The sequence below is a fragment of the Euprymna scolopes genome, chromosome 10 (genome assembly GCF_053919585.1).
Source record: "Euprymna scolopes isolate OS-2025 chromosome 10, ASM5391958v1, whole genome shotgun sequence".
NCBI classification, from domain to species: Eukaryota; Metazoa; Mollusca; class Cephalopoda; order Sepiida; family Sepiolidae; genus Euprymna; species Euprymna scolopes.
The window spans coordinates 132,552,762-132,580,136 of record NC_136491.1 but is presented as its reverse complement, the minus strand read 5'-3'; the positions used below and the strand labels follow the sequence as shown (position 1 = coordinate 132,580,136).

Genomic DNA, 27,375 nt, shown 5'->3' with positions numbered 1-27,375 from the left:
TTAAGACTAAATATATCCAAGTGAGATTTTTTTGTTTTTACTTTCAAGGTTATCACTTATCAAGACCAACAGCAAGTAGGGTTAATGGAACAGGAAGAGATGCTAGCTGAAAGATGAGAAACACTATAGGAGTACTAACATTGATAAATGGTCTATACTCAGTTTGATTAATTTTTGGGACAGTCCATGATAGTAATTTGTTAGCATTGGATTTGAAGATGACCAGCAAGGAAGCAGTTCTGCAGTAATGTATTTCACAGATAAGAAACCCTTGCAAAGAAACTGTCCACTGAAATTCCACCTGATTCTATACACAAAGCAAAATAGGATTTTTTTTTACATTATAATAGAAGACAAGTTATTGCTGTAAATGTCTTATAAGAAGTTACCAAAGATTAGAGCTCAGTCAAGAACCTTCCACAAAACAATAGAATAGAGAGAAGTTAGCAATGTCTCTCCTGCGAGAAATGGGTTTTAGAGATGAGAATTCACTTCAGGGTTCATACAGATATTCAACACTTTTCAAAGTTTTTCAAGGCCGTCTTCAGACAAAATTCAAGTTTTCAAAACAAAATTTGGGGTTTGTTTTACAATTCACAGCAATTTGAAAAAGTGGTAAAAAATCAAATATACAACAAATAAATGTTACCATAGCCAAGAGCGGTTACTTCACAACCCATCTACATCATGTCTTGGTGTTTTTAAGTAGTTTTAAATGCTTTTTATTTCATCTTAAATATTATCTCTCTTTACAGCTTTAAATTTCCAACCAAGATGGCTGCCGTCTTAACCATTTTTCTTTTTTGGCCCAGCTAGCCTAATTTTAATTTATCACAATTTTTTTTAGGTGGAGGGGGGCACTGGAGAGTCTCACCTGGACAGGGTAAATATTTTTTTTAGAGGGGGTATAATTTTATTTATGGTAGCTGCTCCTACCCCCCCCCCCCCAAAAAAATAATTAAATTAGAAATGAGAACAAATATAGAGGGAGATGTGACTCTTTATCACAAAACTACCTTGGGTAGCTTTGTGATAAAAGGGACATAAATCTTGTATCTACAATACCATGCAATTTCAGAACAATGTATTTTGATTTTATTTTCAATATTTAAAAATATTTTAATAATTTAATATTTCAACACAAATTTTTATTGGACATAAAGAATACAATTTTCAAGATATTTTCAAGGATTTTTCAAAGTAATAAAAAAAAATAAGGCCTTTTCAAGAAAAAAGCCCAAATTCAAGAACTTTTCAAGTCTGTAGGAACCCTGTACTCTGTTAGTAAAGCTGGTTGCAACATTGACAACTCTAAAAACAATGTTGGTCAATGCAATCATTGAGTTGATATTTACCTTTTCGCCTCCCATTGATTCAAATACTTTTTCCAGCTGTACTCGAAGTTGTTGTATATTGTTCATCAAAATACAAGCCTGAAAAAAAATGAAACAAAAAACTTTCATGACATGAAATTAAAAAAAAAAAAAAACAACTTTTGCATGCATCCATACATCTAGAAAAGAGGCTGTCTGTCAGTAAACTTATCAAAACAAAAAATAAATCCCTCCGAAAATGTTAAAGTCCTCCAGAAATCATCAGAAGATGAAATCATAGTTCGTGTATTGTTCCATTTTTTGCTTTTATTTTTATGGTTTATCTCTCCTCCTTTCTCTTTCTTATATATATATATTTTTTTCTATTCATTTGTCTCTCTTGGTTCTTTCTTGTTATAAATTCTCCTTGACCGAGGTGATGGTTCATCAATCAACTATTATCTTTTTGTAAATACTTTGTTCTCCTGGCATGAGCTGAGAGTTGGCTTTAAATCGAGTTCCATGTTAACTCAAGCAAGAGCATCAAGTTACATTATGTCGATTTCATAGTTCATCGTTGTAATCTGGACTGAAACAAAAAGTGTCTCATAGCATCCATCTTGGCTTCATCACAACATAGAAAACTCTGGAACAAGGATCACCCTTTTTTGTCATCTCTGCATGGACAATTTTGGTGCATGACATGATTCTCACTATTGTTTAGCTAAATTAAATATGGTGTTTCATATGTCTGACGTAGTCTCTGGTGGCGTGTGGAATAATTTGGAGAAAACTTTGCCCCTGCATGATTATATTTTCCTGCTAAAATATTTCTTTTCCGCCTTTTTAAATTGACCGATCAACAATCTTCTTTCCATGGACTATGGTGACTCAGCCATTTTTACTTTAGGAGAGAGAGGGAGGAAGACAGTTGGGTATGGTTTGGGGCGGACTACTTAGTTATTAGCAGAGCAGTGGGAGGGAGTTGGCCCATTCATTGCTATTTCTTTGGCTACTTTTACACTATGACCCTGCTATGATACGCCTTACAGAATACATATCATGACCAGATGTGAAGTGCAAATGCTCTCTCAACAAAATCTGGAAATCTATCAAGAATGAGACAAAGTTTTTAAGGCATAGGCAAATTAATCCAACTATACGGTTGCTCAATCTAAAGGAATGTGTTCTAATGAACTCATAACCTTAATGTAAATATGCCCAACTAACCTGATAAGCAGCAAAATTACACTCCTTTAATGTTGAGGGGGGGGGTCCTAGGGGGGGGAGGGCCCTAAATGCCGGAAAACCTTCTATTCTAATAATTTCTCCCTTGGACTGCTAGACTTCGGAATTCCATCCCCTATTTCCTGCTTCCCTGACTGTATTACCATGCAGAAGTTTAAATGCAATGTGAACAGACATTTCACTGCTCAACTCTCCATAGTCTCTTGTTAGACATGAGTTCAGATAGTATCTCCTTACATCCAAGTGGCAATACGCCTTGTTTAGAGTTAAAAAGAATAAGAAAATAAAAAGCTACACTTGATTGATCATATGCCAAATACGACATGACGTCATCTATAACATATTACAGTGAAGTGATGTAACAAATACAATTCTGTATGGTTGCCTTCCATGCATATATGCAGCTGTGCAATACTGACCTTTGGCACTGACTGGACATGTATCCTAATATAAACAGTTTTTCTGGAAAAATGCTCCTGCGGATCTCGGTCGTCAAGTAAAAAGCTGGAAGACCTGATCAAGACTCTCCTCGAGAAGGAATCCGATCTCTCAGGATTGGAGCTTCTTGTCACAATTAGTGAGCAAGCATCATGGAGTAGAAACGTCATAGATGTTTCACCATTAATTGATGGATGTGTGGTGATGGTGCGGAAAGCCAAAGAGATAAGCAACCATGATTAGCATGTGCCACTGTAAGGAAACAGTAGCTGCACCCAAGCACAAACCTAGAACTGTTTGATTACAATGCAAGTGTGGTTATAGTAAATAGCCCAAGAGACATGGAATAAAAGGTCATAGATTTTTTGTTTAATTAAGAGTTAATTTTGTTTTGTATGCCACATAATTTGCATTGTTGATGGGTGTTGTTTATTTCGCACGTTGTCAGTGAAAAGAGACAAGGACTACTGCTAATATTACAAGCAAATGTTGTCACTGTCCTTGGTGAAAAAAATTACCTAATTAAACATATTAAAAAGGACTCGGATTCATTTCCAGGTTTCGGCATGATGATCAAACACACCTCAAGGTCAAGGTTTTTACTTAAAAAAAAATTATTTAAAACATTACTGATGCTTTCTCTGCAAAGTTCTTATTCTCATATTGGTTAAAACGTTATCATTACTTACTGTTTTTTGGCGTCCAGTATATTGTTCAAAATCTCGTTGAACTATTGCTGCATAGGCAAGAAGTACTTGGTTTATTGTCTACAAAGAAATAAAAATAAGTCACGTTGGAATTGCAACAAACAAAATGCCTTAAACTTTCTAATTCAGTTTTGTTATATAAATATTCTTTGGAAATTGCAACTTCATATTTTTACAGATTATATATATATATATATATATATATATATATATATATAAATAAATAAACTTTATTACAGGTTAAAGGTATTTAGGAGATAAAACCCATGAATTAAAACGAGGTTATTAAGAGTTCTCAATAAAAAAGAGTCAAATATATTTATATAGACAAGTATTAAATTTTTCCCTTTTAATTTTCCTTATTGTTCTGATAATATAATAAAGTTTATATATTATTTTTATTTATATAGACAAGTATTACATACTCGCTACACTGAACATGCTAATGTTTTAGAGCAAATTGGTTTATTAAAAAACCAACTGTTCCTCATCAGGCGAGAGAAATAAAGTTTATATCTGCTATTCAGAGCATCTTGCTCTTAAATCTTTAAATGATCATAATGACCCATATGTTTCTACTAAAACAGGTTTGTTCACAAAACTTTATGAAAAAAAAAAAAAAACAGTAGCAAGTGTTATGTTACCTTAGCAAATCGTGCCATATAATGTTTAACTATTTCAGGATCAGGACATTCTAGCTTTTTAATGACATCAAAACACTGATTTAGCTGTGTGAAGATATCCACCACAGATGTTGAAAACAAGGCGTGTTCAGAACTTTTAACAAACTGGAAAAAACAAGAGAAAATTCAGTTTTGTAATTAACAGGTCAATGCTTAATGCATAAAAATAGAAATAGAAAAAGAATTAATGATGCAACTAAACTACAATAGTGAAATTCAAAATTTTTCATATTGAATTTTAAGGCAAACCAATGGCCTCTACTTAACTGTCATGTTATAGTATTGAATAGATTAAAAAATTATGAAAAAAAAAATTAAAGGAAACATTTTTTGATGAAAATTAGCGCAAAATAAATATGTTTGGCTAAAAAAGCACCGGCAAGTTTCAAAGGAGGGTAAATAGCATGTAACTATTGCCAATTTTTTAAAATAAATTGTGCATTTTGCCTTGTTTTTAGCATAGCTGAGTTACTTCCCTTGTTAGTATGTCATGCCATCCCAACGAAATATGGCAACTTTTTTTTTTACGATAAAGATGAAAACTCATTTTCTTTTTAAATAATGCGGTAATATTTAAGTAATTCTGACATGCCAATTAAGTAAATTCCATTGCTTTTAGTTAAAATTGACACAAAAAGTCAGTAGATACCATTGTTTGTTTTATTTTTAACTGATTTTTTTTGTTTTCTAAATTTCCATATTAGAGTGGAGTTGCACCAAATTATTTAAGCATTAAACAGGTTTAAAAACATACTAAAAAGGGAAAGAGGCCTCTAATCAATTGAGGCACATTTTCTCTTATGGAGAAATGTCCCTGGTAGGAGGTTTGGTTACACATTAACCAATCAACTTATAGGGTGCATTGATTTGATCTGTCCCTTTAAGAACTACTTCAATCTTTTTAGAAATCATGGTAGGTCAATAGAAAGAACCCTGAAAGCAATAAATAAGAACATCCCTTTTCTTTCTATTGTCTTTGTTCATTGGATGTTCAAGCTGAAGATAACTGCCAATCGACCTCTTCATTTTTTCTACTTGGACACTCTCCAGCTTTCTTTCACCTATACTAAACAGTATAATTAAACATTTTTTTGTTGTTGTTGTTTATGACAAAGTTTTTGTATTTTTTTCCTTTGTGTAGTGGTTTTTCTAACATACTACGAATAGGAATTTGTCTCATTTTATTATGTGCTGTATTATGTTTAAGATTCTTTATTTTTATAGCACATCAACATGATAAGTCATTTTTTTTGGCATACAATGTATTTATAAGATTTGATAAGTTCTGGAAAGTTATTTTTATTTCTCTCATATGATTCTTTTTTTTACCCAAGTATTTTATTTATTTATTTTTTTTTTACTGAGTCAACACTTGGCACTGCTCTTCTGTGATAAATCCCATATCTAGAGAAATTATAGAAATGATAACTAAAATATAGTCTAAGTTTAAATTGCGTATGAGAAATAAATTTTAAGAATTGTAATTTATGGAGCACATAAGAAAAGAGGGATTGAAAACAGTTTAAAAGGAGTTAAATAGACAAATATTAAAGAGATTGGGGTGTAAAATGTTTTGCAGTACTAAGTGCTAGATGGTGAATCTATCCATTTGAGGGTTCTTTATAAGATTCTGAACTGTATCGATAATTTAATTGACCCAACCCTTTCTTCTCTGTACTCTCTCTCTCTCACAGACATGATGTTACTAGCCCTAGCAGTTTCTATCAATCCTATTTTGGCAAGTGTTCTTCATAATTGTTGGATTTATTCCCTGCTCCCTTTGTTTCAGCTTGTTTGATTCATTGGTCTAGTGTTTTTTTGAAGTCTTTTTTTTTTTTGCTAATTCACCGTTTTGAAATCTCATAATACAGCTCAATTATTAAGAAAAAATTAAAAAATAACATTTATTTATATATTACAGAATATTAGAATATATATATTAATCATACTTTGCTGTTCATAAAAGATGGACTTAATGGAAATTGACAGCATTTTTTTTTTTTTTTTTTTTTTACATGGGGGTCACCACTAACCAAGGCCCGAACGCCACTCAGGGATAAAGGTTAGTGCATGTACAGTAATCAATGAGATAGTATTGTAGTAATCATTAGTATTGGGGGTTTTGATAGAGAGTCTTACTTAAGGGGGCGGTTTGTCAGGAGTTTGTTTATGTTGGACTTGAAGACGTCCAAGTTGTAGTCAGGTGGGAAACAGGCAAGCGGAAGAGAGTTCCACTGGCGTACAGTTCTAAGAAAGAAGCTTTGCTCATGGAATCTACGTTTTGATTTAGGCACAGATAAGGAGTGGGGAAAATTATTGATAGTAGTTTCAGCCAGACGGGTGTTTCTCATGAAAGATTGGCGAGAGGGGGACAAGGGATTGGAGCTCAGACGAACTTGCCATGGAAATAATGATAAAACAAAGAGCTTGCCATGGAAATAATGATAAAACAAAGACAGGCTCGCAACGTCTCTTCTGTGGGAGAGACGTTGCAGGGAAGAGAAAAGGGCATCCCCCACTAAACCACGAAGTCTATTTTGTACTCTGTCAAGGCAGAATATGCTGTTTTTTGCCCCCAATGTGGCAGCAGTACTCCATCCTTGGACGTACTTGGCTTTTATACAGATAGAGAATTGCATCAGTAGTGAGATATCTTCTGGACCGGTAGAAGGATCCCACCATTTTTCCAGCGTCCCTGGCAACAGATTTGATGTATGTGTTCCATTTCAGATCAGGAGTAAAGATAAAACCCAGAAGCTTGTCAAAACATGGAGCCTTTCCAAGACGATAGCCATTCATTTCAATCAGAGCATTGATGATGTAAAGATAGAAGCTTGGTTTTGGATACATTAAAAGTGATCAGCCACCTCTTCCCCCATTGTACCACGTGCTCAAGATAAGAGGAGAGAGAATTAGAGAGAACTTTGTCATTTACGGCCTTTGATGTGTTGCCATAGATGGTCGTGTCATCAGCATAGATGTCAACGAATGATTTAAGTATGTGTTTTGGGAGATCATTGATGTAGATCAGGAAGAGAGTTAAGGCCAGGATGGACCCTTGGGGGACTCCAGCATTAATACTGTGGGCCTCTGATTTCTGCCCATCAACCACTACTCTTATGAACCTATCAGAGAGAAATGATTTAACACTTAAATCATTGAATGATAAAGATCATGATTGAGAATGGTGTTGGACCCTGATAAGCAGTGATTAGTAAAAAAAAAAATAAATAAATAAAAATAAAAGATATATTCGATGTGGTTGATTATACCATAGTGTGAAGTATTGACAAAGAAACTAAAAAAATATTCATACTTACCCCATCCTTTTTATCTCTTTCATAAGCACCTCGTAGGTAATCCATTGAGACAACATCATTTTCATTTAACCACTGCATCACATACGATTCAAACCATCTGTGAAAATATACAAGCAACAATCATGCATGAAAAAGCATTTATCAAAATCAAATTTCTTTAGATGCAATCACACAAATCTATAAGAGGATATGTTTATCAGTAAGTAGGTTGGTCTGTTATGCTTTAATTTGAAACATTTTTATCTTTAAACATACAGATTGAACAAAATTAATAAAGAGAATATTGTAATGCTATATTGCCTCCCTTGCACTAATCAGTTATAAATTATCTCCCTTCATTATAGAACTCTTAGTTAATATCATATAGAAAATAAAAAAGAGCCGGCTGCCTTTTTAACAATGGCTACCATAACATGAAAAGATAAACTAGCAGTTGATAAAAATATGAGGTGACCATCATATGCATTCTCTTAATTTTTGACTTATGTTTACATGTCCCTTTCATGTAAACCAGTCTATTGATTGATTACACTTCAGTCCAAATTTCTCATTGCTTAAAATGTTTTATTTTTAGACGCATTGGCCACAATCGCTACCATTACATCATCACTAGGGCCATGACAAGAGAATATTCTTTTCATTATTCTGACTGTCGAGTACATATCAGTTAATATCTTAACTGTTTTTAGATAGAGTGATGTGGTTCTTGATTGATTAACTGTGTTGGATATACACTCGAGAGTCAAAACAATGAAAAGAATATTCTCTTGTCATAGTCCTACATATTACATTTTGAAAATCAAACAGTGACCTAATTTATTAGAGATTTTTCTTGCATAACTAAAAATAATAAATCTCTTTACTTTTATAATATCTTTATAGCAGGGAAACCAGATGCTGCCTGATGATCCATGAATGTTTCACACTCGCATATATTAATTGTCAATGAAATTGATAAAATCACCCATTTTTCAATCAAATTGATTGATTGATTGCCTGCTCTAGTTGAGGATCCATCGTGATGCACTGGGAAGAAGCGTCACATGCCTCCCAGTAGTGATTTAGTCTACAATACATTGTAGTCTAGATTACATTGTAGATAACCTAGTGTTGATTTTATAAAATAATTTTTTCATATATAATGGCTTGAATTAAAGTTTAAAATGCGAAAGTCAAGTATTATGGTTCAATTGTGTTCTAATCAGAAACATTCATTTACATGCCCCTGTCCCTTTCTGATGTGGTAATAAAACTACTTGAATGTATTTGTGATGTTAGGCCATGTAATGTGTTAACTATGATTAAAATCGCTTGTTCCTTTTTTTTATCAAATCTTTTTTGATTATCGATGCTTATTGAATATATTTTAATTTGTGAAGATTTTGTATTATTATTATAGCTCCAATTCTCTATTGATTATTATATTGTACCCAAAACATAATTTCAAAAGTTAAAAAAATGACTTGGGTGCCATCTGCTAGAATCAAAACCAAAACATTTAGCTCTCTAGCGTTATTCTCTTCCATCTGCGCTAACGACACATGTATATCAAGATTTGACAAACTAATGCAATTAAACATATATTTGTGTATACATAGAGGGTACACATTAAGTCAATTTATGCCTACCAAGTTCCAATTGTAAAATTCTGACCTCTTAGCAGTCATTTTTACCGTTTAAAAAACGAATTGAATTTGTTCCACATGTCCAAATCCCTAATATATCAAGTTTTAAGTCTGTAGACCCAAAATTGACAGTAGTTTGGTAGGGATCATTCCACACACACATACATGAGTTCAATTTTATAATATATGGAGATGAAATTATTTGCGCATGAATAGAACATATACAGTGTAGAGTAGAATTTTAATGAAAAATAAAATTTATTTACTATTCAAAGTCAACAAATCATGGACAAGAAAACCATAAGACATCTTCATATTAGAAGAAGGGGATAGTCTTCTACAGCACACTGGCTGGACACAAATGTTGTTCAGAGTTTGTGGACTATGAATAATAAATTAATTTTATTTTTTATTAAAACACGATAATTTTTGTCTATTATGCATGTTTTTAGATTTTTAAAAGAACCTTTTTTTTTTTTTTTTTTACACATATACTTACGCAGGGTAATCCGGTACCGTTCCTTTCATCTGAGGCACATCAGCAACATATTTTGTAAACAACCATTTCACTTTGAAATGGAGATTCATATATTCTGAACTCTTGCACGGTTTTTCTTCTTCATCATCTGCAAAAAAAAAAAAAAAAAATTTTTTAAAGTTACCAAGATACATGAAAATAAAGGCATCTTTATACTCAAATCAACATGATATAGATAACTTTGCACATTTTGATTGTTTATTATTTTTTTAATTAATCATATCATGACTATATCAAGTAAGAAATAGTTTCTGTACAACATATATATTAAGTTTTATAAGCTTGTTAATTTATATATTCATTTGATATCATCACTTATTCATTGAGGGAGGAGGCAACATTTTCTTTCCAAAATAGTAAATAAAATGTCTGAAAAACCAACACTCCTCCTCTACTGACAAAAGCTAGCTCAGTTGACTTGTAGAAAATGTATAGTGTTTTCTAAGTTTTAGTCATTATTCATCTGGGGTAATGTTGATCAGTGATTTTTTGTTTTGTAGTTTTGACTTTTACCTTGACATACAAACACACATACACACAGACAACTGTGCACATGTCTCCATTTTTCTCCCTCTCTTCAAATTATTTACATGATTGATTTCTGCCCACACAATTATCTATTGTTTAGAGTATTTGCCTTTATTTTCACTATATAAAACAGTGATTGGCAACTAATTCGATCATATCATAATTATGGGTCATGGGCCAGAAATAAGGAAAATTGCTGATGCCTCTCAACCTAAATGTTTAAAGTCATAATAAAAATAAAAAACGAGGAATCAGAAAAACAAAAGAAAATCTTAAATAAAAAAATTCAAAAAACACACCTAAAAATAATTAGTTTTTCTCAAGGAGTATCAAAATACATCAAGGTGAAAACAAATTAACAAAAGTGAAACATTATATTTTTTTTTAATTTTCTTAGCAGTTTGTTCAAACTGGAAATGGGGAATCCTACCGGATGCCAGACATTCACTTGTTATCTTATGAGTATGTTTCAAAGTGCTATTGAAAATTGTACCACAAAAAAATCAAACACACACAAACAAAAACACATATACACATACATATGAATACAAATAGTTACAAGCATATACACTTATGTACATATACATGCACTAACATCCACACATGAATCACGAAATAGAAAACTGAGCAAGGCAACATTGTCAGCCGTTCCTGCCTAATGTCTGTTGCTGGTTAATCAGTCAAACTGGCTTTCAGTTTGTGTTTTATGTTTATTTTTTATATTTTATGCAGTAATAGAGGTGATTAGGTTTTGATCATGTTTTTGTGGTCATAGTAATCAAATTCTGCTGGGTGGGTCGGATTGAATTAGAAAGCTTCATCTCTCATGTTAAAAATAGTCAGGATCGCAGGCCAGTCAAAATGCATATAAAACAAATTTCAAGTGAGGTCACAGTAAATTAAAATACATCCCCCAGTTCCCTCCCAGTGAATCCAAAATGGCCCCAACCACTAAATCTGACCATCACACTCAAACTTTTTTAGCCTAGTGCCATATATTTTTATGAAAATATGTTTTTTTTGTTTTTTTTGTAAATCTAAAAGGCAAATCAAATCAGTTAGCTTTCTCGTATGATTATTTCCTAAGACTGAGTGAGATAAATCAGCTTTTACTGAATTGTTATTTTTACTGACATAGACAAAGGATTACTTCCCGACAGGCTACAAAATGGTCATCTTCAAATCGTCTCATCATCATTTGACTGGCAATTTATTTATCTCATTCACCCTTATACATCAGCCATTTTTAGTTGCGATGAGTCATTAATAAATAAAAAATAAAGTAAACCTTAATACATATATTTATTCAAAAAAGTACCTATTAATATTTCTTTTTTTTTTTTTAGATAGTGTTCCCTACATTACTCTGGGCAACACCAGGAAACAGGTCATGCTAGTAAATAAATAAGAATAGAAAAAAATGTAAATCCTACCAGCCAGTGCTTCCCTTAAATCTATGGACAAGGAGCTCCACATATTCACAGCACTCACTTGTCCGACATTTAAATCTTGAGGGAATCTGAAAAGTAAAAATAGAATTATGTAATACATTCTATGTGCAAAATGTCAAAGAATTAATTGAGACAAAGCAGCTGTCAAAAATCTATATTTTTGTGAAATCAGTACATATAACTTAAAATGAAGATTACTAATAGTTTGATGATCTAAGTTGGATTTATAAAATAACTTCAATAAAGATACAAAATAGATATTTTTCAAACCTCTGTTGATTAATGTTTTATTAATTACTGTTTTATTAATTATGCACAACAAATTGAGACATCATAAATGTATGACAAAACAACTGCTCCTGCTGATTCTTTATTTGTATGTCAACAACAACCAATTTTAATTTAAATGTACTGGTATTCTGTTTTACTTTTCATCTATATATATATATATAAAAGCGAAAATGTATGTGTGTATGTATGTACGCTTTTCCTCGATGTCCACAAAAAGCTTCTTTCAAAGAAGCGCTTGCTCGGTTCACAACTTCTTAAAACTTTTTATATCATCTATAAATTGTAATATCTCAGAGTTACCCACGGAGCTGTCCTGTCTATTTAATTTTATTGACTTTCAAACGTTAATTATTCGACATTTCCCACATCAACATGCGTTACATTCGGTTTTCTGTATAAAAAAAAGCTAAACTCGACTAATCACAGGCCGAAAGCCAGTTGTCTCAAGAGAGCTAAGTAATGTTTGTTCAATGTCGACTTCGGCATATCAGACTGTAGCTTTGCTCCTCCTAATAAACAGGGAGCGGGTTTTTAAAAACAAACAAACCGATTTATTCACCTCATTCACTCATTCAAAACTGTCCTGCACAAAATCGTAACTGCTGAATACCTATCGCCGTCACGTCAATCAAAAACGCGCACCTGTTTTTTTAACACTTTACTATTTTCCAACTGCGCGTCGTGAAGGCTTCGTTTTTTTTTCACAGTTTCGGGGTTTTTTCACACACCCCGAAAAACACCCGGGCAACGCCGGGTACCCCTCGCTAGTCTATATATATAAAAGCGAAAATGTATGTATGTACGCTTTTCCTCAATGTCCACAAAAGACTTCTTTCAGAAAAGCGCTCGCTCGGTTCACAACTTCTTAAAACTTTTTATATCATCTATAAATTGTAATATCTCACACTTAACCACAGAGCTCGCCTGTCTATTTAATTTTATTGACTTTCAAACGTTAATTATTCGACATTTCCCCGCATCAGCACGCGTTACATTCGGTTTTCTGTATAAACAAAAAGCAAAACTCGACTCTAATAACAGGCCCAGAGCCAGTGAACGTTTGTCGACTTCGTCATATCAGACGGGGGAGCGGGTTTTGAAAAACAAACAAACCGATTTATCGACCTCATTAAAAACTGTCCCGCACAAAATGCTGACTGCTGAATACCTATCGCCGTCACCTCAATCAAAAACACGCACCTGTTTTTTTTTCACACTTTACTATTTTCCAACTGCGCGTCATCAAGGCTTTGTTTTTTTTTTCACGGGCACCTGTTTTTTTTCACACACACCTACAAACACCCGGGCAACGCCAGGTACTCCTCGCTAGTTTACTATAAAAAAACAAAACATTTAAAATTTCAAAAAGTAAACAATGTTTTTTTTTCTTTTAACTTAAAAGAACATTTGTTTTTATTTTTCTGTTCGACTCATATTTTTTTAAATAGTTTAAAAAAAAATGTTATATTTTTACAAAGATTTTAAGAAAAAAAAATCAGTAGAAACAATATGTTGTGCCTTAATATAACACGAATGGAGAATCAGCAGGAGAAGTTGACATACATTTTTTGGCACCTTAATTTTTCATAAATAGAAAAAAACGATAAATTACATTATTGGAATAGATGCAACACATGTTTGACCTCTAAATTTCATTTTAACTTCTTTAGAGGTTGAGAAAAAAGCAGATTTTATCAGCTTATCTTATATGCAACTCGATTTGCATTTGACATTATATCCTAACATGTAACCCTAGTTCTAATCTTAACTTCTTATGGAACTTTCCACTGTTCTGCTTAATCTAACCTTATGTAGAAAATACCGTTTTTAGAATTATTTTTATACATCTACATCCAATCTTGCTTCAATAAAACTTTGAAAAATGAAAATGCAAAAATATTTTTATTTAATAAGAAATCAGATTTTTATCCTAGAATAAAAGTAACTGTTGGTATGTTTTGTAGCATGCCACTGGCTGAAACCATACATCTTTTGCATACAATTAATTTTTGTATATTCATTTGAAGACTTATTACAGCACCTGGTTTTTCTTTAATAATCACTCATTTAAAACTGGCTATGATCTATAGTGCTTAACTTCAGTGATCTTACCAAAACTGGTTTGTCAATGCAATGTGATTCAAGTAGTATCTATAGAAAATTAAAGCTCTATTTTTAGTATTTCCACGTGTAATGGAGATTTACTCCATGTCATATTTTGCAATTTTCTTTTTATCTTAAAGATAAAGAATTATTGTTTTATAGCTTGGTGTAAAAAATAAACATAACAAAGCAGGAATATACCAGGTTGTAAAAAAGAAAGCTGAATGTGGAATAGCAGGATTATATTTTAAAAAATAAATAAATCATACTTTCTTTGAACTTCCCTACTCAATCACTAGTTTAATGTGACATGAGAATTTTGTGTTTTGGGGATATAACCCCGTTATCAAATTTCTATCTTAAGTGCCTCTCTGCTACGTGTGTATATTTGTTGACTGGCAAGTACTAAGCCAAAAAGTATTTACAGGTGACGGAATGATGCCTGGGGTAAAAAATAGAAAAAACTTGACAAAGGGGTCATATTGTCAAAATATTATGAAATTCCAATTTAACTCTGATAATCAAGGTGGAAAGCTGGAAGCAAATACAATTCAATTTAAAAAAAACATGGCCTTTTATTCAATATTCAGTTTACTTTTTTACAAATTGGTATTTTATTTTATAGTTTATTATTGGGTTTTTACTTGTCAAGCAAAGAGCCAATCAAGGACAATGGTTATATATATTTAGGCAGCATTTTTTTCTCTTTCCAGTAAAGGAGAAAACATAAGTTTGACTACCTTAACTATACTTCATTCCAAAAACAGTGCTATATTTAACCACCTGTGTTTAGCCCAAATTTAGGAAGATTTTAGTTGACAACACATCTATACTGTAACAGATTCATAATAAATGAAAACTTGAAATACTAGAAGCATTACTTATACAAATTTAAAAAAAACTACTATCAATAAAATAAATGTTACTAATAGTAATAACATTTTGAAATGTTTGTAAAGATAATTAACTAATTAAAGTTATAAAGTTAAAGTTTTATTAAAGTTATTAAGATAATGAAATAAATTTACATATTATTAAAAAATATATATATAGATTGTTCAAAACCAGTTAGATTAATCCATCCGTGACAATGGATTCAGAAAGATTGGAAAGTACTCGGATTTACAAGAAATATGGCAATTACATCAGCCTGTTAGTGCCAGAAGTGAAGATGTTTATTCAGAAGATGGAAAGGATCCAAAACAGAATTAATAGACAAAGAATGTCTATTTTATTTAATGAAATTATATATATATTTGTTGTATATCCCTGGTCCTGGATATGACCTTTTTTTTTTTTTTTTTTTTTTTTACATAGGCATCACCACATTATCAAGGCCCAGAGGCCACTCAAGGATAAGGGTTAAAGAGTATACAGTAGAAATTGGACAATATAGTAATCATTAGTAATGAAAATTTGGTAAATTTGATAACTTATATGGAACGGCTCATCAAGAACTTATTTACTTTAGACTTGAAGACAACCATATTGTAGTCAGCCGGAAAGCAGGAAAACGGAAGACAATTCCACAGGCGTGCAGTTCTAAGAAAGAAGCTTTGTTCATGGAATCTACGTTTAGGTTTAGGCACAGATAAAGAGTGGGGGGAATTATTGATAGTGTTTACAGCTAGACGAGTGTTTCTTGTGAAAGTTTGGTGAGGGGGGACCATAGATTGAAGCTCAGTCGAACACTTTCCATGAAAATAACGATACATCAGAGACAAACTCGCAACATCTCTTCTGTGAGATAGAGGTTGCAAGGAGGAGAAAAGGACATCTCCTACGAGGCTACGAAGTCTATTTTGAACTCTATCAAGGCAGGACAAGTCCTTTCTAGCAGCTCCTGCCCAGATGTGGCAACAGTATTCCATCCTTGGACGTACCTGGCTCTTATATAGATAGAGAATAGCATCAGCAGTGAGATATTTACCGGATCGATAGAAAGATCCCACCATTTTCCCAGCGGCCTTGGCAACAGATTTGATGTACGTGCTCCATTTAAGATCAGGAGTAATGGTCAAGCCCAGAAGCTTGTCAAAACTTGAGGCCTCCTGAAGACGAGAGCCATTCATTTCAATTGATGCCAAATGTGGATTAGAATGTTGATGATGTAAGGAGAGAAGCTTGGTTTTAGATGCATTAAAAGTAACCAGCCACTCCTTTCCCCATTGTACTACGTGCTCAGAGGAGAGAGAATTGGAGAGAACTTGGTTGTTTACTGTCTTAGATGTGCTACCATAAATGGTAGTGTCGTCAGCATAAATGTCTACAAATGACGTAAGGATGTGATTTGGAAGATCATTAATGTAGATCAGGAAAAGAGTTGGGCCCAGGATGGACCCCTGAGGGACACCGGCATTAATACTGTGAGCTTCTGATTTTTGCCCTCAACTACTACTCTTATGAACCTATCAGAAAGAAATGATTTAATAATTAAGAAGACTTTTCCAGCTATACCATAGCTAGCGATCTTATGAAGTAAACCTTTATGCCATACCCTATCAAAGGCTTTAGATATGTCAAGAGCAATTGCCCTAGAAAGATTGCCACCGTCGAGAGATTTGCTAATCCTATGTGATATAACTGTAAGCACATCTGCTGTAGATCTAACAGAACGGAAACCATATTTTGTGTCACTAAGAAGGTTATTTTTGTTGAGATGGTTGATTACTTCTGTATTTAACACAGATTCTAGCAACTTACTCATGACGCACAGGAGACTTATTGGCCTGTACTGAGAGGGGGATGAGCGATCACCTGAATTCTTAAATACAGGGCATACTGATGAGATTTTCCAGGGAGATGGGAAACTATTCTCCTTAAGTTAACGTTTAAACAGTTTTGTAAGTATGGGCGCTAGTTCAATAGTTTAAACTATATCCGAGGGTGAGGCCCCAGTTTGCGGGCTTTGGGGAGTGTGGAACCATTGTTTAATTGCCATTGCTTCCAGGTCCACTCTGACCCAGAGTGGTAGTACCTGTTAGAGTCCCAACTATGGGTTAAATAGAAACTGACTTGAAAAAAAAAAATATATATATATATATTTTACTAAAAACTTTTTCTTCAATAAACTAGATTCATCATTAAATCACCTGAAAAGGGTTGATATGCCGTGAAACAAAAACAACCAACTGACAAACATTGTATATCCCTACATTGTTACAACCTTGTAGCAGACTATACATTACACACAAGGTTTCAAGCAAACTACATCACACTCTTAATCATTGTTTTATTATAATAGCAATATTGGTTATTCATTTCTACAAGTTTCATGATGAGTTCAGTTTCTAACTTAAGTCATATAAACATCTGTAAAATTAAAAAGACAAAAAAAAATAAAAGATTGTCTTACTGATTCAATACAGGCGTGTAGCTATTTTTGTCCTCTTCAATGACAGAAACTGTAAGGGCAATTAATTTATGCCAAAATTCCATGGTTTTATGGCCTTCCGCTTCCTCTTTGCTCTCACCGGCATCCTGGAATTCACGTTGGTAAAGAACATAGCAGTTGTCAAAGATGAACTTATATGTAGATTTCATACAAGCTATAACGCAGTCCTTCACAACAGAACTGGCCCGCGGAGGACTCGTCAGTTCCTGAACCTAGAAAAGATGAGAAAACAAACAGATATTTCATATATTCCTTTGAGAATCTTTGTTTTTTAAACATTAATAGGTTATTTAATGCCAAAAAATCAAGTTTTCTAATAGGATTCTATATAGATGGAATGATTTTTATTTTTATTAAGTTTTTTTATATGTTTCTTAAGATAGTTTAAGTGAAATTTTATTGAAGAGTCTTACTACGTTAAGTTGAAGAGGTGATGTCGCTTAATAGATATCCAAAGATTTACACATATTACATAGGCATGGCATAAGCAGTTCAGGCTACAAATGGAGAAAGCTGAATAAAATACATGTGACAGTTAATAAAGTCGTCCCCTCCCCATGTTAAAAATTGCTTTCTAACAAAGTCCCTCCTTCCCCATGTTAAGAATAGCTTTCTAAATAATAACATTATTTCAGCACATGTAAACTGCACATATAAAAAAAAAAAAACAATGATTATGTACATTTGGGCCATTCAGCAAAACTCATGACTGTTTACCAATTTTGGAAACGTTTGGTGAAATTTGCCATTGATGATGTAAGTACTGATATTTTGGTCCTCATGCAGAGAGTGATCCGTGCTGAAATAATGACATTATTATTTAAAAAGCCATTTTTAACATGGGGAGGGTGTTTTGTACCTATTCTGTACTTTAACCTTACAATTGAATAAAAAACATAAAACTTTAATTAAATGTGGAAATATGATTTAAAAAATACCGCGGATCACTCTCTGCATTAGCACCGATATTTTCTTTGGTGTCAATTAACCAACTGCATCATTTAAGATGTTGTTTAAGTTTATGTTATTTTTGTTATCTGGCTTATCAGCCTATTTACAGTCAACCCCTCCCCGGCTTTTTAGCCATTGAGCTCCAAATCAACAGAGATTAGACCATTCCTGTAATGACCTGGTCCCTGCTGATTGTGGTGTAACACTGGTTCTGTGCAGTTCTAGGTCTACCCTCCCAGATTTTGTCTTCTCTCTTTAGGTTAGTTTGTTAATTTCCTGCTAGGAATGCCGACAGGGCTACACAGGGATCTTTTGCAGAATCTTAGGGCTTCTCCTCTGGAGTACTTTTTAAATCTCACTTTTCGACCCAAGCGCCACTATTCTTATGGTGGGAGAGAACTAAATACCCAGCTAATTTAGAGCTATTTAATGCAAAATTCAATCATTTAAAGAGTTGGCTTTTATTATTCATTTAGGATAAAAATTATATTAATGATCAGCTTTATGTTATTCTCAAGCAGATTCTATTTAATGCATAAATATGATGCAGACAGGCATTACCACTCCAGACCACTGCAGATCTGGGAACAGTAGAAATTATTAGGTTCTGTGCACATGTTTGGTGATGAAAAGTTGACTATGTCCAAGAGCTAGTCAGAACAAAATGGATCGCTAAATCAAAAGGGGGAAAAAGTGAGGGATTTTAGCAAACATGTTACACAAAAAGACTGGGAAAAGGAAGTATGCTCCAAGTCATACCATTTTATATTGATGACCATATAGTTAAATGAACCAATAGTTGACTGCTATGTGGTCACATAATCTGGTACTCCATGCATTACAAAAAAAAGACCCAATATAACAATATCTCAACTACAGAGGAAATGTTTGTACAGCATAATATACAGTGTTAACTCATCATCAGGTTTTGGTTTTTAGGATGCTGTGAGTATCCAACCCTCAGGGGTGACAATAAAAATGTGTATCGATACTGCAAGAGCATATTAAAGAGACGCATGGATAGATTATTGAAATTCTCCAAATTCCTATGTAATGAATTAATACAGAAGGGAAGAATCCATGGGGATGGTGCAGACATAGAAAGGAAGAATATGATGATAGAATACTTACTTTCATCCTGAAAAATGTTATACTCGTGAGAAGATCGACTGTGGACTTCAAGTCCTGAAGCCGAGCAGGATCGGAGGCAGGGAAATTGTTCTGAAAAAGAGATCATCATACAAAGATTAGAAAATTCAAGAAATTTTTTATAAGATAATTTTTTTTAATGATACAATATTTTAAAATTGAAAAAACAAAAAGAAACATCTGAAAACCCCTGCTATGGCTAATGTTATAAAATAAATTTTCAGAATTGCACAAATACTTTGTCAGTTTCCTAATATATAAAAAGTGCTACAGCAATTACAACAGATAAAATGAAGCCTACAGTAAGCAGAATAATAAAATGTTCACAACATTTCAGTCGATGTAACCTCCAACCATCTTTAGGTGTATTTTGTTGAACTATGGGACAAGATGTACATGAAGAAGATCAAAGGTTATATTGACTAAAACGTAGCGAAAATTACACTCAAGATGAGAACAATAGTCTGAAGAATCCAAATAATATGAATAATCAATCCTCATCTCAAAAATTAAGAAATGAAAACAAAAATTAAGATAAAAAATTCATATTTCACATTCATATTTGTAAAGTTTTTAAAACCATTTTAAAATTTGACTGATTTTATTGTTTCATTAAGTTAGTTTTTTTTGCCATCTTTTTCTATTTCTTAGCTGTAGCAATGCAAAATACATGGAAGAATGATAAATTGTCACCCTAGAAAAGACATGATTCCATTTCCATTTGATGAAAACTGACTTTTTTTTTTGTTGCAGAACACTTACTAGTTGGCGAGTTGTGTACAAATCCCAAGAGTGATAAAGGCCTTCTATCATATCTGAAAGTGGTGGTTCCAAAATCAGGTACTGTTTTGAAAATTCCAGGACAGCAAATTAAGTGCTAATAATCCTTTAAACCTTCTATGGCTATCAAAAGTTTTTTTTTTTCACAATGCTTAAATCTTGAAAAACAGTAACTAGAAGAATGCAAATAACTTACCCTGTACATTGACAGATCTATTCGAAGAGAGTTATGCAGTTGGTCAAGCAACTTAACAAACTTTTCTTTCTGAAATTAGAAAAAAAGGAAATCTATAATGGAGATAAACTTAAATCTTATATATTTAATTTTTTTAAAAATTTTATTAAATAAAAAGAAAAAAAAAATTCTGGTAATAAATTTTCAAAAAAAGCAAAAAAATAAAAATAAAAACGATGTGAAGCAAAAAAATTAAACGAAAATGATGTGAGGAGACCTGATTCTGGCATACAGCATCATCAATTGGAACGTAAATGTACATTTTTCTTTTCACCTCAACATGCGCTCATTGGTCACGCACAAAAATGTATCATCGGTGTTGAAGACCATTAGTGATGCTTTCATATCATTGAAAGAGAGACAGAATTCTCTCTCCATTTTTGTGCTTCCTAGAATGGTCTGCTAGACGACAGTTGTATTGATGCCTATTATATACAGTTTTTAAGAATATTCAGATGATACATACGCACAATTATTTTGACTTTTCACATAGTTTGATGCATTTTACTATTGTTTTTTTACAATTAAATTGATTGACTGATTGAAAATTGAAAAAATTTTAAATTCTTCAATTAGAAATTTAATAATGAAAGTGTACATACTATCAAACCATGGGTCTGTTCGTATGCAAAATAAAAACATGCGATTGATTAATAAGAAAGGAATAGGCAGAGTACACATTACTAAGGCAGTAGTTTTTACAATATCTATACCCGAGTTTGAATCTTACATAAATCTAATGGTTGTTTTTAACTCAATACATGTTTTATGATTAAAAGAAATTGACATGACATAAAAATAGATTACATAAATATTATTTTTTTAAATCAAGTGACCTTTTTTCTTAGACATAAACCATAATCAGCAGTAACACAAAGCAATATATGTTTTGCTTAAAAGCATAATTTTTAATAGTTAAATGAAATGTGTAGAAGGTGGTACAATGCAGAGGTAACAGAAAGACAGGAGCTGAAGCAGGCGAGAAAGTTTTATTAATACAACTTACAAATACATGTGTACATATTCATATATTTCTTATACACATTTTATATTTGCATCGTGATCACCTGGGAGAGCCAGTCTGATGGTATATCCGTGTTATATAATATTTTGAGAAAGATCTCATCATCAGATATTTATTTGACTTTGGTTCAAACGTGCATTTGAACCAAAGTCAAATAAATATCTGACGATGAGATCTTTCGCAAAATATCATAACACGGATATACCATCAGACCGATTTTACCAGGTGATTACGGTACAAATATAACTATAATGTGTATATGAAATACATGAATATGTACACATGTATTTGTAAGTTGTATTAATAAAAATTTCTCGCCTGCTTCAGCTTGTGTCTTTCCGTTACATCTGCATTGTACTGCCTTCTACACATTTCATTTAACTACATACTATACAATGCTTCAAGCAAACTACATCCACCTCTTATAATTTTTAATGTTTATTGCCAAGAAAAACAATACGTGCAAATGTAGTCAGAAGCCAGGACACATACACATGTTGACAATTCACACGTCAAATTAAAGTAACATCAGCACTTAAGCCGTGGCCTGAGCATGACGTCAAGGAAATAAACACATATGTGCATCAAGAATAAAAAGAAAAGAGAAGAGAAAAAAAAGGAAGGGACATGGGGCTGACTTTTTTTGCATGAGTGAAAGTGAAATGACCAGCTTCAACAGATGAATTTTTGCTGACTACTACACAGGAGAAGAAAAAGACATGTGGCAACTTGGAAGGTGAAATTGACAAGCATAAGAGTCTCTTCCTCCTACCCCCCTTTTGAAAGCTAGCTAGCTGAACTGTGGGTTGTAGAGAGAATTACTGCGACACAACAAATGATTGTAGCTAAAAATAAAGGACTGCTATCTAACTAGGAAAGGGAAATAAAAAGCAAACCTATTGTGCCGTGTTGTAAGTATATGTCGTTGGCTTGCATGTGAAACCAAAGGAAATAAATAACTTTTTCTTTCACCTAAAAAATTTGTATCAAAGTTTTTATTTGTGAGTCTCTACACACAATGTTTGGTCCATTTTAAAAGTAATAACATAACACATTACATTTACAATAATAAATAACATTTTTTTTTCCACTAAAAATTATTTCATATATCATAATTCACAATTTTTGCCTTAAAAGAACAAAATTTCCAGTATAAAATTAAGTGTTAAAAAGAAAACTATCAGTAGAGTGTTCTGTTGAAAAAATATTCAAACTGCATTTCTTAAGATTTCTGTAAAAAGCACATAGAAACATTTTTTTTTCTTTAATTCTAAGTCTTAATCTCAATTCTTTAATCATAAAAATACTAATAAAAATGATAATTCAAATCTTTTAATTTTGTAAATACATTCTTCACCAAGATATTTGTTTCATTTTATTTTTGTTTTATGGAATGAAAACAAACTATAAAAAACATTCTTTCGTTTTTATGTCTTAATATATTTCAGTTATTTTATAAACCTAACCAATAATTGCTCCTAGTGATCCCAGATGTAATCAGTGAAAAAATTTCAATGATGTCCTTAGATTTCTTTATAAAATCTATCTTGTAAAAAAAATTTACTTAAATGTTCTGTTCATACAGTGTTTTCTATACCACACAAGCATTGACTTTTATATAAAGAGAGAATGTTTTTTAAATTTTATTACCATTAACATTTATAAACAGATTTGGAAGTAACATAAATACAATTAATGAAAAAAAAAATGTTAATTGGAAAATTAAATCTTACGGTACAGTTAACAAGAAAAAAAAATCATAATAACTTTCCCCAAATTTATTAAAATTTACATCTCTACTAACCTGTATACTTTAACATTCTGAAACTGTTTAAAAGATGTGTTTTTTTAATTATGAAATCAGATTTTGTCAACATCTCCATTTCAGACCCAGTGGTACTTCCATAGTTCATTGGTCATGTTTTTTTTTAGATTGGATTTTCAAATTGATTTCAATTTTTATGGTATCTTTGGCTTATTAAATTTTTACATGAAAGTGCAGCATAATTAACAAAGCTACCCTAACCCACCCCATGTCAATAACAGATTTCTAAATAGTAAGGTTATTAATTCAGTATGCTTCATAAAATGCACAAATATCAAAAATTCAATATGGCTGCCTACAATTTTTGTTCAGCTTCAGGATCTTATAGTTAACAGCCAGAAAACAAAAAATTGAAAAATTACAACTACTAACTTTCACCAAATGCAACAAAATTTACTTTTCTTATTTAAAAGAATTTTTTTTTTTAAATAAGTTACAGTATCTCAAAAGTGAGCTACTAACAAAATTTTATTATTAAATAAAAAATAAAAAAATACTTCCAAATATTTTCACAATGTTAAAAGTTTACAGGTTGGTAGAAAATTCAATCTTATTGCACTAAGTAAAAGTTATTTATTTTTATTTTTTGACTATTAACTATACTGCAAGATTATCAGAAACCTCTGTGTACAATGATTGGAATTAAAGCCAGTGACTTACCCCAAAGTTGGACGCAGCAAATCGATCACTAGCTGACACTGCTGTGGTGGCCGTTGTGTGTGCATAAAACGCATTGATGTTTGCCAGGAGGGTGCTCATCACCGCTGGCACCCCGGGACACATATACTTGCATGATAAACAGGAAAAATGACTATCAAATTGAAAAGAAACAAAAATAAACAATTAGAATTATATTTCAGATTTTTTTTACAAAAAGATTGATAATTTAGATTATTTCCAAATTGAAGTCTCACCACTGGGAACCTCAATAGTTGGTAGGGTTGAGAAATAGGGTAGGCAAACAAAAAAGCTAGAAATGGCTGGGAAAGATAGATTTAGATGGGGTGAGATAAGGGTAAACACCTTGTCTTAGAGTGCCAGAGAAAGATTATTAATGTGACCAGAACAAATATTTATAATTCAGCAGATTACAAAATATATGACATAATTAATATCTTAAATATGATAACCATGCTCCAAAAGTCAACACTTTACAATGTTATGTATATACTAGCTGTTTATATTTGGTATTGCCAGGTAAAAACATATTGACAGGGAGAGGTCTTCATCGCATTAAGATATGCCGAATATATTGAACTTATTTTATATGCAGTATTTTGTATGAGGATTCAAAAGATCTGATTTATTGATAAATACATTTTGTATAATATAATCTCCTAGGAATATTGTAATTGTTTTTTTGGTTGTAAATATATTTATTTTTTAAATATAATAATTTATACTTTAAGTAAGTCATATGGTTAACAATTGTTTAAAAAAAAAAATCAGCAAAACTAATATATATATATATATATATATATATATAAATGTTTGGAGGTACAGAATTTATATAAAGTTTTAAATAAAATAGGCAGAAGTTTCTTTAGAGCTCTTTCGGCTATCATCTCATCAGGAGGAAATCGATAGCATAAAAAATAATATTATGTTGAAAATTTAAAGAGTTCTATATATATATATATATATATATATATATATATATATATATATATATATATATATAATCTTGTTACTTATTCCAAAATAAAAGATATATTTAATCTACATTCATAATAGTTTATGCATACTTTTATGAAGTACATTTTATACATGTTTTGTTAAGTGATGAAAACTCAAATAACTAAGACAAATGTATGTTCCTTGGAAAACAGTTGGAAAGTATGTATATATATATATAAAAATCAGCTCTCCAAAATCGAAAAAGAATGAATTCAAGACAGCAGACCTTGCACACACAAAGAGCTTAATATTTTTGCAAATACAGCAATGCAAATTAAAGAATCATTCAATATAAAATACATTTCCAATATTTATTCAATGAATTTCATATTTTATAAGTTCAAATTTTCAAATTTACATCGCATCATGATTTTCACAATTATGAAAGTTGAAATTCACATTTAGTTCAGAACAATGCAAGTGGATTCAAAAAATAATTTTAAATGTTAAAAGCGACTATATAATTTTTCTGACAAAATTTTAAAGTAAGTAAAACTAAAGTCTATAATGTTCACCGCATGTTTTCATTATCTGTGTGTTTACATATAAAAATGCTACAGTAGCTTTGGTTAAAAAAGAAGAGATAGCTCTTTCTTATCTCCCACCTGACAAGCTGAAAGAATTCTTTAATAAAGGGTAATAAATTATCTATACTTGAGAGTCAAAACAATGAAAAGAATATGCTGTTGTCATAGCCCTAGTGATAACATTACACACATTTGCTGTGTTTGTAGGGTTTTGAATATAAGTAGTACTTGCTCTTTCTATATGGTCCTTCTTAGTTGAAATAGAAATATTTTGTCATGAGTAGTTATGAAAGCTATAAAATTATATCAGAGAAATGTTTATGTTCATTAATTAAGCAGGCAGGTAAAAGATGATGTAGTAAAGTTTAGTTTGAACAAAAGAAGAGATTGTAATGAGAAAATTTGAACATAATTCTCAAATGACAAGAACAAAGAGTGAGAAAGAGGAGTTTGATTACGTCATGGCTTGATATATAGACTCGATTCCATAGCGCATTGCGAATTCATCCACTATTTCCTGGGATGGTTCGTCATAATACACTTTCCAAGCGTCATCCTAAATTCGAAAAGAAAACAAAATAAAAAAATTAGTCACATTATCAGAAATATTTGTCAATACTTACATTAAGACTGTTCTTCCTGTGAATGTCTTACAATAAGGAACCAGAGATATTCACGTACTGTATTACTAAAACCAAACATGAACCTATTTATTATTCTAGAGGATTTTTGTGTAAAAGATTTTTTTCTGAGAATTAAAAGGTTTTAGTGAACCATTGCACACTATGGAAGAGAAGGAAAGTTTTCTTTGATGTGGTATTAGATGAGTTCTTGTTGTGAATGTTTTATAATGAGCAGCTAGAGATTTAAACTTAGCTGATCACTTTCCATGAAAATAACAATAGTGATGAGAGTGATTAGCAATGTCATTTTTCTGTGAGAAAGTGACCGTAGGAAGCAAGAGATTATGTCTCATTAGATTTCCAAGAAGATCCTGAATTCTGTGACGGCATTGAAGAGTTTTCTGAGCAGCATCTCCATAGATGTGGCAGCGGTACTCCATCTTGGGACATTTCTGATTGTTGTATAAATAGAAGATTGTGCCAGCAGTAGCAATTACAGGCAACAACAGCAGCAGAATGCAAAAATATCAAAAATTTAACATGTTTGCCTACATTTATTGTTTAACTTAAATTTAAATGAGACTTTATTTATTCTACAGCTTTACAATTTTGAATTTGTGTTCTGTTTATAAAGCCTTGTGCTGATTAGCACAAGCATTCAACTTCTTTTTTTACTTTGCCCAATCAGAGGTCATCTATCAGGCAAACTGAACACATGATAGAAGTTGATATAAAGAGTTAACACACAGTATACTCTCCATTTTCTGGCCAGAACACCAAACCGAGCTGACCCCTTTCATAAAACTTCTTCCAACCTTAATTTTCTCTTGAGATGCAACCAAAACATTCAGGGCCGAGTGGCCTGGGGGTTCAATAAAAAGCACCATGGTGAATAAGAAACTTTCTTAGAAAGGGAACTATTCATTTCAATGTAGGCAAAACAAG

General features: G+C 32.0%; 1 protein-coding gene across 1 annotated transcript in view; it reads right to left on the bottom strand.

Annotated features, from left to right (window-relative positions):
* Positions 1-27,375, bottom strand: part of LOC145286274 (protein unc-13 homolog B-like) — a 597,427-nt gene that overhangs the window by 80,701 nt on the left and 489,351 nt on the right. The window contains exons 30-40 of the mRNA XM_080135112.1: positions 26,266-26,363; positions 24,264-24,414; positions 20,716-20,784; positions 19,722-19,811; positions 17,601-17,851; positions 11,834-11,919; positions 9,834-9,960; positions 7,710-7,806; positions 4,351-4,494; positions 3,689-3,766; positions 1,356-1,433 (exon numbers count right to left, since the gene is read on the bottom strand). Of these exons, the coding sequence (XP_079991238.1) occupies positions 1,356-1,433; positions 3,689-3,766; positions 4,351-4,494; positions 7,710-7,806; positions 9,834-9,960; positions 11,834-11,919; positions 17,601-17,851; positions 19,722-19,811; positions 20,716-20,784; positions 24,264-24,414; positions 26,266-26,363 (1,269 nt within the window). The remainder of the gene's footprint in view (positions 1-1,355; positions 1,434-3,688; positions 3,767-4,350; positions 4,495-7,709; positions 7,807-9,833; positions 9,961-11,833; positions 11,920-17,600; positions 17,852-19,721; positions 19,812-20,715; positions 20,785-24,263; positions 24,415-26,265; positions 26,364-27,375) is intronic.